The sequence below is a fragment of the Cryptotermes secundus genome, unplaced genomic scaffold (genome assembly GCF_002891405.2).
Source record: "Cryptotermes secundus unplaced genomic scaffold, Csec_1.0 scaffold1061, whole genome shotgun sequence".
Lineage (NCBI taxonomy): Eukaryota > Metazoa > Arthropoda > Insecta > Blattodea > Kalotermitidae > Cryptotermes > Cryptotermes secundus.
The window spans coordinates 168,530-183,099 of record NW_019727416.1 but is presented as its reverse complement, the minus strand read 5'-3'; the positions used below and the strand labels follow the sequence as shown (position 1 = coordinate 183,099).

Here is a 14,570-nt window from a genome sequence, read left to right as displayed (position 1 = left end):
AAGCAGTGTTTGGACCTCTTTAAGCGAAATTCGCAGGAGTTTTTGCGTCGAGTCGTCACCGTTGATGAAACCTGGATACATTATTATACGCCAGAGACCAAGCGACAGTCAAAACAATGGATTTTTCCGGGTGAATCTGCTCCGAAGAAGGCAAAGACGGTCCCATCGGCCGGAAAGGTCATGGCCACGATTTTTTGGGATTCGAAGGGAATAATCCTCATGGACTTTTTGCAGAAAGGAAGAACGATCACGGGGCAGTACTACAGTGAATTATTGGACCGATTCGATAAGAAATTGAAGGAGACACGGCCCCATTTGGCTAAGAAAAAGGTGCTGTTTCACCACGATAACGCACCAGCACATTCATCTGGAATTGTCGTAGCCAAATTGCATGAACTGCACTATGAATTGCTGCCACACCCACCGTACTCGCCTGACCTGGCTCCCTGTGACTTTTTTCTGTTCCCCAACATGAAAACATGGCTCGGGGGAAAAAAATTCAGCTCAAACGAGGAGGTTATCGCCGAGACAGAAGCGTATTTTGAAGAGTTTGACAAATCGTATTTTTTGGAGGGGTTAAAGAAATGGCAGAAACGTTGGGAAAAGTGTATCGACCTGAAAGGAGATTACGTTGAAAAATAAAAAAAAGTGAAAAACTTGTGTCTTTATTCCTAACACAGGTACTTATTGATTGACCCTCGTATATGCATATTTCTCTGATCAAATAAAAATTTGATAACAGATTAGATCAGGTTTCTGTTGGGTTTAGGTTTGGCAGAGATGATGTGAAACTTAATCTGTGTTCATCATATTGTAAAACTGTTGTGACTCCCCCTCCAAAAAGTGGGCATTTTTAGTCTGATTTCCCTTATTTTGAAGAAATAAAAGTAGGCTTATGTGGTCATCTTGCTGTTTGTGTGTCTGTAAGTCTGTCTCCACATAATAACTTTTGAATGCCTTAATCAATCTTTATGAAAATTTCTATGTATATCATGGCACCTGAGTCCATCTCAGTGACATAATTCACAAATCCTTTCCATCAGTAATACCACCATTACAGCCTCTCAGCCTCTGAAGGAAAACGTTAATATTGCTCAAACATGTATCAGTCTTCATTAAAACTTAGTATTTATATCATGCAACATGAAGCCATCTCAGTGAACTTCATAAATCCCTCCCAACAGTAACAGCAACAGGATGTTGTACATAATACTAAGAGGGCGCTGGTGTGATGTCATTGTTCTGAANTCGTACGTACGTACGTAAGTCAGAAAATTTCCAAAGTGATTTATTTCAAAGCTTGTGTTGACTGCGCTGCATATTTTGCATGCAGGTAGAAGCACAAAGTCCCAACGTGATTGTGAGATATCTTTGACCTTGACTTGTCAGTTGTAGTGTCACCATAGCAGAGTTAATATGGCCATTCCACTTTCCATGTGCAGCAAAGAACAGCAGTATTCAGTGGGCTAAAGACATACATGGGGCAGAAATCCATCCTAGGCTTTCAGCACAATATGGAAACAGTGCTTTACCACAGTGGAGTGTGTAAAAATCAGTAACCATATTAAAAAATGGTTGCACGAGGATTACTGATGAACAGTGAGGATGCTCATCCACATCCACTACAGAGGAGGAAAACATTGTACAATTCCTTTCCATGATTCTACATTATTGATGGGTGACTATTGATGAAGTGGCACATCTGTGCATCACTCATAGTTATGCTCATGGAGTCATCCGATATTGAATTGGGTTTCATAAATTTTGTGCAAAGTGGATTGCAGAACAGTTCAGAGGAGAGCATGAACTTAGCCATTTGGCAGGCCTCTTGAGGACTTACTTTCATAATGAAGGTGACCCCTTTCAGAGATGCATTTTATGTGGGGTTGAGACATGGACACACTGGTGGGAAACATGATGTTGACACTTTTCTTGTGATACACAGGGGATAATTTTAGAACAATATCAGGAGAGGGCACGCTTCTAAACAGTGACCATTATAGTGAAATGCTTTGGGACAGTTTTAGATCAGCTACTTAAATCAGATTCCGAGGGCTGTTGTTAAAAGGTGTCACAATGTCAGGTGATAATATCTGTTCACTCACTGCCACCCACACTGATGAAAACCTCCTCCAGTGAAACTTTTGAGGTGTTGAAGCATCCTGCATGTAGTCCTGATTTGGCTCCTTCTGACTATCACCTGCTTGATCCGCTCAGAAATGCTTTTGAGAGGCTGCCATTTTGCCACTGACCAAGAAGTGAAAGATGCGATGTCTGCATGGTTTGTTACTCAACAGCCAAAAACATTTCTTCTGAGGGCAAGCATAAGCTTGTGGACTGCTGCACTATGGAGAACTCTTGGGTTCCTGAGCTGACCCCGGTCTTAGCCACTATCTTCCATAACTCTCAACTGACCATTGCCTGCATACTCACTCTACTCAGACTAGAGTCAGAATTACTTTACAAGTTGAAAGTCATATTGCGACTAACAGTCAGTCAGTCAGTCAGTAAGTCTTTGGTGTTGAGCCCCATCTGGGGCTCATGACAAGATATTTATTACTGTTTGACAGTTACGGTCTTGGTATTGGGGCATGCCCTCTCTGATGAAAAGATGAGTCTGTCTTCTGTAGATGCCGCTGGCTCCTGCCAGAGCAGTCTTTCTCGGGTCCGAGTCCCTTGAGACTCATGACCATATTTTACTCTCTCAGATTTGAGACTTCCCTTTTTGTTGCCTCCTACAACTGGCAGGGTCACGGTGGAGGTATTCGACCCAACCTCCACAAATTGACAGTCCTCATTATGTTTAACCTCGGCACGGACCACACAGAAAACACTGCTTCCAGCAATTCCTCAATTGTTGCATGAGCACATTGCATAATGATGGCTGTGGTATTGTGTGCATACAAAGCTGTTGCTTAGCATGAATCATCTTTGTAGGACCGTTCTGTAGCAATAGCTGTCTCTGCTGACTTCATGGTTCCTGCTTTGGGCAAATATGCCACAATATACTAGCCAGGCGGTTGTCCTGATACATTCTGAAATTCAAAAGGGCCATAGCTCCTAAACCATTTTGGACATATGTGCACATGAACTTCTTTCATTGTTACAGTGTGTGTAACCATATTCCAGAGTTTGGCAACATTTTTTTTCGTTCACTGTATATAAATAATTTATGTACATTTTGAAACCTTATTTGCGACGATGATCCAGTTTCCAGTAAGGAATATTTTAATAATATAGTAATTCATTAACAGGTGTTTTTATTTGTAAATTATGTACCACTGATGTTGATCAGTACAATCAANGAGGGGCGTCATCCATAGCTTGGCATGTCACAATATGGTCTTGAAATAAATAACCATAAATATTTTCTCCAGTCAGTTTTTTTATAGGTGGTTATTAAAATAATTTTATTAACACACAACAGGATGCAGAAACTGAAGGATCAAATTTATCTTCCTTATGCATGTAGTAACCATATCAGTAATAATCCATGAAGGCCCTGAGGTGTTTTTTTCTGTTAAGTGATAAGTTACGTAGGCTTTTATTTTTGCTCATACAGTATTTTCATATACAGCAACAAATTTTTGTATTCCTATTAATGGGCTTAGAAATGCATGTTAATGAAGTTTAGACATATATGCATATTTCTCTGATCAAATAAAAATTTGATAACAGATTAGATCAGGTTTCTGTTGGGTTTAGGTTTGGCAGAGATGATGTGAAACTTAATCTGTGTTCATCATATTGTAAAACTGTTGTGACTCCCCCTCCAAAAAGTGGGCATTTTTAGTCTGATTTCCCTTATTTTGAAGAAATAAAAGTAGGCTTATGTGGTCATCTTGCTGTTTGTGTGTCTGTAAGTCTGTCTCCACATAATAACTTTTGAATGCCTTAATCAATCTTTATGAAAATTTCTATGTATATCATGGCACCTGAGTCCATCTCAGTGACATAATTCACAAATCCTTTCCATCAGTAATACCACCATTACAGCCTCTCAGCCTCTGAAGGAAAACGTTAATATTGCTCAAACATGTATCAGTCTTCATTAAAACTTAGTATTTATATCATGCAACATGAAGCCATCTCAGTGAACTTCATAAATCCCTCCCAACAGTAACAGCAACAGGATGTTGTACATAATACTAAGAGGGCGCTGGTGTGATGTCATTGTTCTGAATGTTCATGCCCCAGCAGAGGATAAAATTGATATGAAGGACAGCATCTATGAGGAAATACGAGTAGAATGTACATTCGATGAATTCTGTAAGTACCATATGAAAATTTCGTTAGGAGATTTCAGTGCCAAAGTAGGTAGGGAAGAACTTTTCAAACCAACAATTGGGAATGAGAGGTTACATGAAATTAGTAACGATAATGATAATGGACATCTTCTGGTGGAAAGACTCACAATCAGATTGATCATGTTTTGATGGACAATGGACAAGACATGGCATTCAAGTGTACATGATGTCCAGTAATTTGCGATACTGACTACTATCTGGTGGTAGCAAAAGTTATGGAGAGACTGGCAGTAAGCAACAGACAACACACAAGAGTTCACATGGAGAGGTTCAGTCTCAAGAAATTAAACGAGGTAGAGGGTGGAAAGCAATATTGTGTTTAAATCTCAGATAGGTTTGCTGCTTTGGAAAGCTTACATGCTGAGATGGATATTAATAGAGCTTGGGAAACTATTAGAGAGAATATAAAAATTTCTGCCAAAGAGTCCAGGTTATTATGAACTGAAAAAGCATAAGCCATGGTTTGATGAAGGATGCTCAAAGTTACTAGACCACAGAGAACAAGCCAAATTGCATTGGTTACAGGATCCAAGTGAAATAAATAGGGATAATCTGAACAATATAAGATGTGAAACCAGCAGGCATTTCAGGAACAAAAAGTGGGAATATCTGAAAGACAAAATTAATGAACTTGCAATGAACAGTAAGAACAAGAACATTAGAGACAGAGAGAGTGTGGTTACCAACCTAGAAGTAACTTAGTGAAGGATGAGAATGGTGATTTGCTTGCAGATTTCCACAACATTTTGAATAGGTGGAAGAACTACTTCTCTCAGTTATTGAATGTACATAAGTTCAGTGATGTTAGGCAGACAGAAATACATACAGATGAGCTGTTAACCTTTAATGTACAGACTTTTAAATTGCCAGCAGACCCTACAGCCAGAATTTAAATGGCCCTAAATCTTTAACATTTGAGACTTTCTGAAAAAAAATATATATTTTCTGTTCTATGCAACATAGAAATGCGAACTAAAAACAAGCTGAAAGACAATAAAATGTTCTACATATACACAAAAGAGCAATTTTTACAAATGAAAAATTAACTGTGATTATTTTGTCATGAAGTGTAAAATATCATTGTTATTATATATGTTATGAAATTCCAAAGGACTTACCTGTAGTTTTTCTTCAATCTTAAGACATGGTGATTTTGTAAATATAATCACACCATATACAATAATATTTTGTTCGGACTGTGCGCGAGTTTGAACTGCGTCACTTCACAGTTTATGATACATCACACTCTGACACGCGTTTGCCACTTCTTGAAGCAGTCCACAACACACAGCCCAACATCACACTTTTTACAATAGAAAATGTGCTCCTGCTTTTCTTATTTAGTGAACACACATGACAACGTCTTTGTTTCCATTTGGTTGGCCAGTGTTGTGAATGTTTCACCTCGAGTCAACTCAGTTGGCTCCCAGATGAACTTGACCTCCCCAAAGGAATGCCACTGACCATGATTGCAATTGAAGAATCATCTTGGGGAGTGAGAGTTTCTAGTTAAGTCAAATAAATTATGTTGATTGACAGAGCAACACACTCGCCTGTTAATAATACTCGCAAAATAGTGATACAAAGTAATTATAATATAAAGAAACATATTGTGACGTGTCGCGCTAGCTGGACGCCCCCCCCCGGGAGCTGACGCGCCAAGCGGAGCCGAAGTTAGCCGCGTCCCAGCATCCTGGTAGCTATGCAACGCGAGTCAACAGCGGTGACGTCACCAAGGGATACCGCGGTTGCTAGGCAGCAGTAAACAACTCCAGACAGCGTTTCTAACAACATGGCGCCAGGCAACAATGGTGCCTATTACGTGGCTGTTTTCTGAGTTGTCTGGAACGAGGCTAGATATGGAGCAGTGAAGACTGTTCACACCAGTTCTGAGTTATCAGCGATCAGCTCCGAGTTAGTTCCGAGCAAGCCTATGAGCTAGTTCTCAAGGCAGCATTTACGAGTTACCAGCATTTGCAGTGTAGCATTTGTGATACTGCTGACGGCATTAATTGTGGATCTGTAAACTGTGTGATTGTAAGAGCGAATGTGAAAATAAAATTCGCTATATTCAATACGGCGTGAAGTTATTTGTCGCGTTATACACCCAACACGCGACAATATGATAGTCTGACACTGACTTTCTAACTGATAATAAGAAATATATGACAATCCGAAACTTATTTCCTAACTGATAATTCGCTACTGAAAACCAATCCTTGAAAGCTCTAGAAGCACTAATCTGTAAGCGCAGATGAATCTTTACTCCTCATTTCTCAAAACAAAGCTGGGTTCTGTTTGGCTGACCAGGTCATAAACAGTCATATCTAAATGTAAATAGTGTTCAACCAGTACTGTGTTAAACGATTTCATTGTTCAGAGCTAATGAATGAACCACTGATGTGACCTTGCATGGGTTTGTTTTGATTTCAAACCGAAGATCAAACTGTCAGCACTCTGAAAGATGGTGTTAGATAAATCTAACATTCAGCCACCGTGGTGTTACTTGCTGTTAGATATATCTAACATTCATATGTAAAAGGCTAATGACTGATCCTAGTCCTTTTGGAGTTGCAATTGAAAGTGTGCCGCAGTGCAGTTATTTTGGAATGACAGTGACAAAACGAGATTTGATTCAAGAGGAAATTAAGATGAGACTGAATTGGGGTAATGCTTGGTACCGTTCAGTTTAGAACCTTTTATAACCTTTTATCTTGTCTTCTGCTGTCTAAAGACATAAAAATTAGAATATAAGAAACTATAATTTTGCATGTGGTTTTGTATGGGCGTGAAACTTGGTCTCTGACATTAAGGGAGGAATATAGAGGGTGTTTGAGAACAGGGTGCTGAGGAGAATATATGGACTGAAGAGAGATGAAGTAACAATAGATTGGAGAAAACTGCCTTACTTCTTGTTAATTACAATTAGAATGATGAAGTCATGGAGGATGAGCTGGGCAGAATGTGTAGCACTAATGGGGAGAAGAGGATTGGATATAGGATATTATGGGAAAGACAGAAGGAAAGACACCACGGAAGACCAAGATACGCATGGATAATATTAAAATGGATCTTAAAGAGATAGGATTGGGTGGTATGGACTGGATTGATCTGGCTCAGGATAGGGACCAGTTGAGGTTTTGTGAATATTGAAATGAACCTTCGGGTTTCATAAAATTTTGGGAAGTTCTTGAGTAGCTGCACAACTGGCAACTGACAGCTTCTCAAGAGGTCTCATCTCCATAAAATTAGGTAGTTCATCAATAATGCCAATACTGTAGCCTCTCAAATTGTTGAGGTAATATCCATAATATTACTTGAATTCCTGAACTGATCACCATGAAACTTGGTATGTTTGTTCCATGCCATCTAGGGTCATCTCAGTGGCATGCGTCATAAATCCTTCCCATTTTTAATACCAACACTGGGGCCTGTCAGATTTTTCACATAATAACCTCAGTATTACCTAAATTCCCTAACCAGTTTTCATGAAACTTGGTACATATATTGTGCCATCTAGGATGATCTCAGTGGTGTACTTCATATATCACACTCCCATCAGTAATACCAACACTGCAGCCTTCAATATTGTATTGTTTTATTGATTTAGTTACAAATACATGAAAGGTAAAGGTAAAGCTATCCCTGTAACAGGCTGAGAGGGCCCATAAGGTTGTGAGACGTCGAGGCTCCCACGTTTTCTTTATACAGTTGGCTCATAGATGGCATTAAGGTTGTCAGCCTTATGTGCCGGCTGCCCTTTACTCCCAGGATGATTCCTGGCTCTCATTTCTGTTAGAGGTTGAGTCAACACCATGGCCATAGTGCAGCTGGAAGGATTAGGTAAATTTAAAAATCCACCTCATCAGGACTTGAACCTGCAACCTTCTGGCTTGTAGCGTAGTGCCTCCACCAACTACACTACCGCACATCTCATTATTAATACATACCAAAGTTTTTTCTACTTGTATCAGATACTCATATTATAGTGAAAGGAAAGTATGTGATTAGTTTTTCCCAGAACTTCTTGTTTAGTTTCCTAATATCAAGATAGAACTAGAAAGAGCCCTATGACTGGTATGAAATATGTAGCTATGAAGCATTTATTTCCTGCCACAAGTGACAGTTTTTTCCTTTGCCACCAGAGGTAATTGCATGTAGCATTGCAGTGTAGCAGGTATGTCTAATCCAGGTCTGTATCCATGCAGCATTTTTTACTTGTCTCTGTAATGTTCAAATGTGTTGTGTAATGTAAATACAAAATGTTGAGGTACGAAGTAACTGTCATGTTTCTGTACTGTAAAGGAAGCATATTTCTCGTTGCTGTTTGTTAGGTCATATACAGTAGAACTTGGTTATAACGTCATCAAAGGGACCTAAAAATAGTGTCGTTATAAACGAGTGTCGTTGTAACCGAAATGGGCACTTCCACAGTAGCCTTATGTTAGTCACGTAAAAATCTACCAAAAACAGAGTTAAAATGTTGCATTTTTTAGTGAAATACGTAGTTAAGTACAGACTAACGTAACATTAACGTGGAATTGCCCAAATGTGTAATATCAAAGACATATTACAGCGCTTTTCACTGATAATACACACCGCACTAATACTGTATATTAAAGGTAGGCCTACTCACCAAATTACAGTAGATTACATCAATTGTTGTGCCTTACTGTACCTAGATACGAGTACAGTAATCAGTTATCTTCATCTGTTTCCTGTTACTTGCCCAATACACACTTTCTAAATTACGTTCAATGTCCATATCAGAGAAATTCAGGAATGAAAATGACGTTACATACGAGGTTGATGCATTTGTGCATGTCGTACTAAGCAAGGTATAAAAACAGTTGCTTTATGAGGAATTAGTTCGTACCATTGAATATTTGACGCAATAGACAAGGTGTCGCAGAAACCGATGTTGCTATAACCAAGTTTTACTGTATTTCTTCTTTAACTTGGTCCCTTGAGATGGATGTATTATGGTGTTTCCTCTTTCTCACATGTCTCAATTGTCTATCATACAGTCTGGTGATACATGACTTCTGAAATTAATTCAGCATCATGTAGATGTCAGTATTGGGATCATACAAAGTGACAAAGAAAGTGGGACACAGTTCTTATTAAGAGTGATTTGCTGTATCACATGTTGAAGTGCACAAATAATGGATTTGTGCTGTTTTTAGCATTTCACTTTGTAAACTTTTACTTTATTTATTTTTAGATATTTGGTGACATTTGTGTTATCACTTGGACCTTTTTGAACATTTGATTAAACCACATACCTTTTGGAGTTTTTGTATTAACTTTATTTTGCCCAAATACTTGTCTTGATAGAAATAAATTTACAGCTTTCTTCGATAGAATTTGTTTCCTCATTGGCTTCTCTGAATATCAGTAGTAACTGCCTACTCTTACATGTGTATTTGTCTTCTACTGTTTTGGCCTCCTGTATGCAAATACCATGCTTGTGTGTGGAAGGAAGTTGCTGATAGTGACATGAATGGCAAAAACTTTAAAACTGAAACTGCTTGCTTCACCCAGTTTAACACACTAACAATGGAAATTCATATTCTGATGCAGTTTAATGTTCAGATTTCTTTGCATATATTGTTAAATGTAACTAGTGTTGTCACCATAAGTTTTACTATGTTTTAGATACTGTGGAGTGTTCTGTCTGTTAGAAGAGGGTGTTGCGCCATAAATAAAATTCTGAAAGATATTGACATACAATAGAAACAGTATTAATTCATTCCATAGACATTTCTTGAGAAGCTGGTATTTGATCAAGTACTTTTAGGCTTTAATTTCAGAAGTATGGTTATTTACTCTCTTTTTTGAGGGAGGGTAATGAAAAATGTTATGGCTCCAAGGGTTCTATGAGCTTCATATGAAAACAAAGAGTTAAGTAGGTTTCACTTTAAAATTTGTAATTTGTGCTACTTGAGTTTCCAAATAGTGTTGCCTGCAATACTGCATGTACAGTACTCAGAATATTGTCTTAAACAGAAAAGGCAAAGAATGTGTTGTGTATTCATGATGCATATATGGTGTGTAGAATATTCTGAATGGCATTTTGAGTAACATTACTCTAAAATTTATGTTTCTGATTGTGGTTTTTGTCAAGATACCATGCAAAATCATCTTTGCACCATAATCACAGACTTAGCCTCATGAATCCACAGCACACTCTTTGTCTTTTCTGCTTTTGACACCATTTTGAGCACTGCAAATGGCATGATTTGGAAACTGAAGTATCACAAATTATATTAAAGTGTAACCTACTTAACTCTCTTTTGTTTTCATTGTATGTCCTTCAGTTGATCAGCAGTGGTGACATTAAATTGTTTATTTGTGTAATACTCCCTGTACTGTATGTTGTCATGACTTGGTCTCCTGAGCCCTAATTGTATATATGGGATTCACTACATGTAATTTAAGGTTGCTTTGTGTTGAATATTTATCCCCATCTTGCATTATGGCTCTCTGGAGATATGCAGGGATGCAGGGATTTGTTATTATATAATATGTTATATATGTTATAATTCAGATCAGTAAGGTGCATAAAGTTTAGCTTACTGCATTTCTTTTTATCCTTGCAGCAACGAGAAACAGTCCACCACTTCTAATGGAACTGCAGTCAAGCAAACACAGACTGGAGAGAATATCTGTGTTCTGTGCAGTAAGCAGTTCTCATCCAAGGCTAAATTAAAGAACCATATTATGACTCATACAGGGGATAAGCCCTTTCACTGTGCAATGTGCAGCAAGCGATTTATTGATAGCACGCACCTGAAGAGACATTTCCGGATCCACACGGGGGAACGACCCTTCCACTGCACTGTGTGCAACAAACAGTTCACTGACAATGGCACACTGAAGACACACTTTCGAATTCACACCGACAAGACTTTCCAGTGCCTGGTGTGCAGCAAGGTGTTCTCTTCTGACTGGGACCTGAAGAAACATTGCCGCATACACACAGGGGAGAAACCCTATCACTGCACTGTGTGTGGGGAGCAGTTCTCTCGCAATGACAAGTTGCAGGAACATGTGCGCATGCATACTGGAGAGAAACCATACACTTGTGAGGTATGTGGGAAAGATTTCTCTCGTAATGACAAGCTGTTGAAGCACTCGCGGACTCACACTGGTGAAAAACCATACCGCTGTGAGGTGTGCAACAAGCAGTTTTCACAGAGAGAGAGCCTGAACCGACATACTCGGACACACACGGGGGAGAGGCCATTTGAGTGCCAGGTGTGCACCAAGCGCTTTACACTGCGGGAACACCTCAAGAGACATTCTCGCATTTGTCCAGCACAACAGGCCCCTGATTTATTGCATGGCCAGTCTTAATGCAGACCTCTTCTGGTGTAGCAATCACAAACCAGTCTTTGTCCTGTATATAGGCTTTGCTCAGAGAGCGTGCAGAAATGTTCATAACAGTTGTCCAAGCTGCTGGATGTTTCCATAACCTGTTTCCTTAAATAAAAACATGGAGTTACTATGACATCCATCAGGCCTTATCCCATCAGTACACTGAATAACTGTGAATGTGCTTCATTATTAATTTACTCTGACTTCTCAGTATCACATCGTTATCTGAACTAGATATAGTTATAAAATTGTGGAGCAACAAAAACATTGACCCACAACTCATACAAGGAGGAGACAAAGCTTTAAATTCAAATACTAAACAAGTTCAGCAGTCATTAAGGTAAATGTTTCACATTGTCTCATTGTGCCTGGAACATAACAAAATGTCTGAAGTTCTTTTAATTATTTCCCAAAGTTTCTGCATGCATTTTATGGAGACATTGTCAGTCCTCTCCACAGTGCATTCAGAAACTCTTAATTCTCTTCTGTTTATAGTCTGCAGACACTTCTACATCTCTTGATCCTTGGTCTGCATTGTGTATGGATTGTCACTTTTCTCCTGCATTATGTAATGACACGTGATCTTTTCATTTAAAACTAGCCACTGATGTATCTTTTTCTAGTGTGTCAGTCACTGAAGGTTGTGAGAACACTTTAAACTCTGTTTAACAGCAATAGTAACAAGTTAAGCAATGTTTTTGTGTTATTTATACATTTATTTTAATGCTAGTGGGGTGGAACTAAGTCCCTTGTACTGTGGCCACTTCTGGCCTATTGTACCAGCCCCAGATGATAGGTGAGGGTGATGGTGGAGCAGTTGGTGGAATGAAGATTGGCAGGGAAACTGAAGTACTTTGAGAAAACCTGCCCTGGCACCATATTGTCCACCACAAATCCCACTTGACCAGACCTGGGATCGAACCCAGGCTGCCACAGTGGGTAGCCAGCGACTAACCGCTGGAGCTATGGCGTGGCCCTATTTACACATTTAGGGCTCAAGCAGATTCTTAAAATTGTTTATTAAATATTTTTTTCTTATGTAGTTGAGTTCATTGCAATGCTCTGACCACATGATATGTAATAGCAGTCAGTATTCCAGCTTGGTACAGACAATATTACTTTTAATTTATCTATGTATGGATTATCTTTGTTACTGCTAATGTAACATCATTGAGAGTGAATTTAGTTATCACATTATGTAAATTCTAATGGTCATAATGAAAGTCTTTATATTATAGTAACAAAGGAAATGGTATTACACCATGCAAGGAATCTGGTACTTATTTACAATACATATTTTTAGTGGTGTAAGACTACAGTGTCAATAGAAGGTTCAGCATTACAGCATTCAGTGCAGTACAAAGTGAAAATGAAATATATAATATTAAGATAAGAATAGATACTTTGTATATATTAATCTGATCGCCAGACCTATATGGTAAGCAGTTTATATTCAGTTCTGTTGATGATTTGTAGAATATGTTTTAATAAATTGTGCAGTAATATTTGTACCTAATTCCAGAAGACCATGTTAATGGTGGTAGTGTAATCATTATATCTCATATGGTATAAATACCAGTACCATGTTTATTTTAGTTCTTTAAGTTCATGTTTTTGATTGGTTTCTTTGAAATTGTGATTATCATTGATGTTTGTACAGTAATTTGTGGTCTCTCTTCTACCAGTAAGGAGCAGTACTATGTCTAGTGAACTATAGAACACAAAAGGGTTGTTCAGGTCTGCATATTTGTGGGAGATTAGGAGATAAGACTGCAGGAATCATGCCAAGCATGCTCAAGAGTATGTTAAATCCAAGACGGTGTCAGATTACATGTCTCCCATGTTGGAACAGCACTGGGTTGTGAAGTTTTTGGTGCAAAATGAAAACATTGTAACAGTACCTAATGCATAAATGGCACACAACTAAAAAAATAACTGATGAATGTAAGCATACACATTAAAAAGCAACTGAATGACCTTTATCCATGTAGAGCTCCAATCTGATCATATCATTATTTATGGTCGGTGACCATCAGAATCTTATCCGCCTGCTGGTGTTGGACCACTCAAGAACATCACAAGTTCCAAGGTGATTCTGTGCACTGTATGTTGAATGACTTTCATACATCGTCACACTGTTTGGAGGTGCTTCTTGTCTCATTAATGCATAGCTGTGGTGCATCACAATTTTTAAATCATTCCAGAACTCATGTAAAATTTGTGGACTTGTCTGGATAACCTAGACTACAACTGGAAAGTTCTTTGCATTATTTTCCTGAGTGTTGCTGTGTTGATATTTTGTATAATGCATATTTTAATATGTTTATAGTGGTAGGGATCATAACAAAATGTAATTCTTATCAATTACCTAACATTGTTAAAATATTCTACTGATACGAAGAGAGTCAGAGTGGAACATCATGGACCTTAAAGTGACCATGCATTACACTTTTCAATGGCACCTGTGCAGTCGAGCTGGTCAGGCTGTTGCATTTATCAGTACTAATCAAGTTAAAATCTGGCACCTAGTCCCATAATACCAGGAGATTTGAGATCTGCTCCCAGACAGTAAAGATGAAATTATTCTTAAATTCAGTTAAATCTTCTTGGGCAGTCAGTCATGTGAATATGGAGTCAGTATCCATTATGGAAACTCCATCATCAGGATTTGTGATGAATGCCATTATTGCTCATATTTGTATCCAGAGTATGGTTTTGGCTGCCCCAGCATGTACCACTGAGGGAACAGTGGGCAACCAAGACATCACAGTCCATGTTGCTTATCATTGGTTCTTCATTACAATATTTTTTAATGGCTCTCCCAGTTTTAGTTATTTTTATGACCAAGCACCATGAACATAATTGTTACAGCATATGGCATAA

General features: G+C 38.5%; 1 protein-coding gene across 6 annotated transcripts in view; it reads left to right on the top strand.

The window, feature by feature from the left end:
- The window catches only part of LOC111864776 (gastrula zinc finger protein xLCGF3.1), a 37,078-nt gene extending 24,610 nt beyond the window's left edge, over positions 1-12,468 (top strand). For all 6 annotated transcript variants that reach the window (XM_033751574.1, XM_023852285.2, XM_033751577.1 and 3 more), the window contains one exon: positions 10,910-12,468. In XM_033751574.1, coding sequence (XP_033607465.1) covers positions 10,910-11,666 — 757 coding nt within the window. In that variant the 3' untranslated portion in view covers positions 11,667-12,468. The remainder of the gene's footprint in view (positions 1-10,909) is intronic.
- The last annotated feature ends 2,102 nt before the right edge of the window (positions 12,469-14,570 follow it).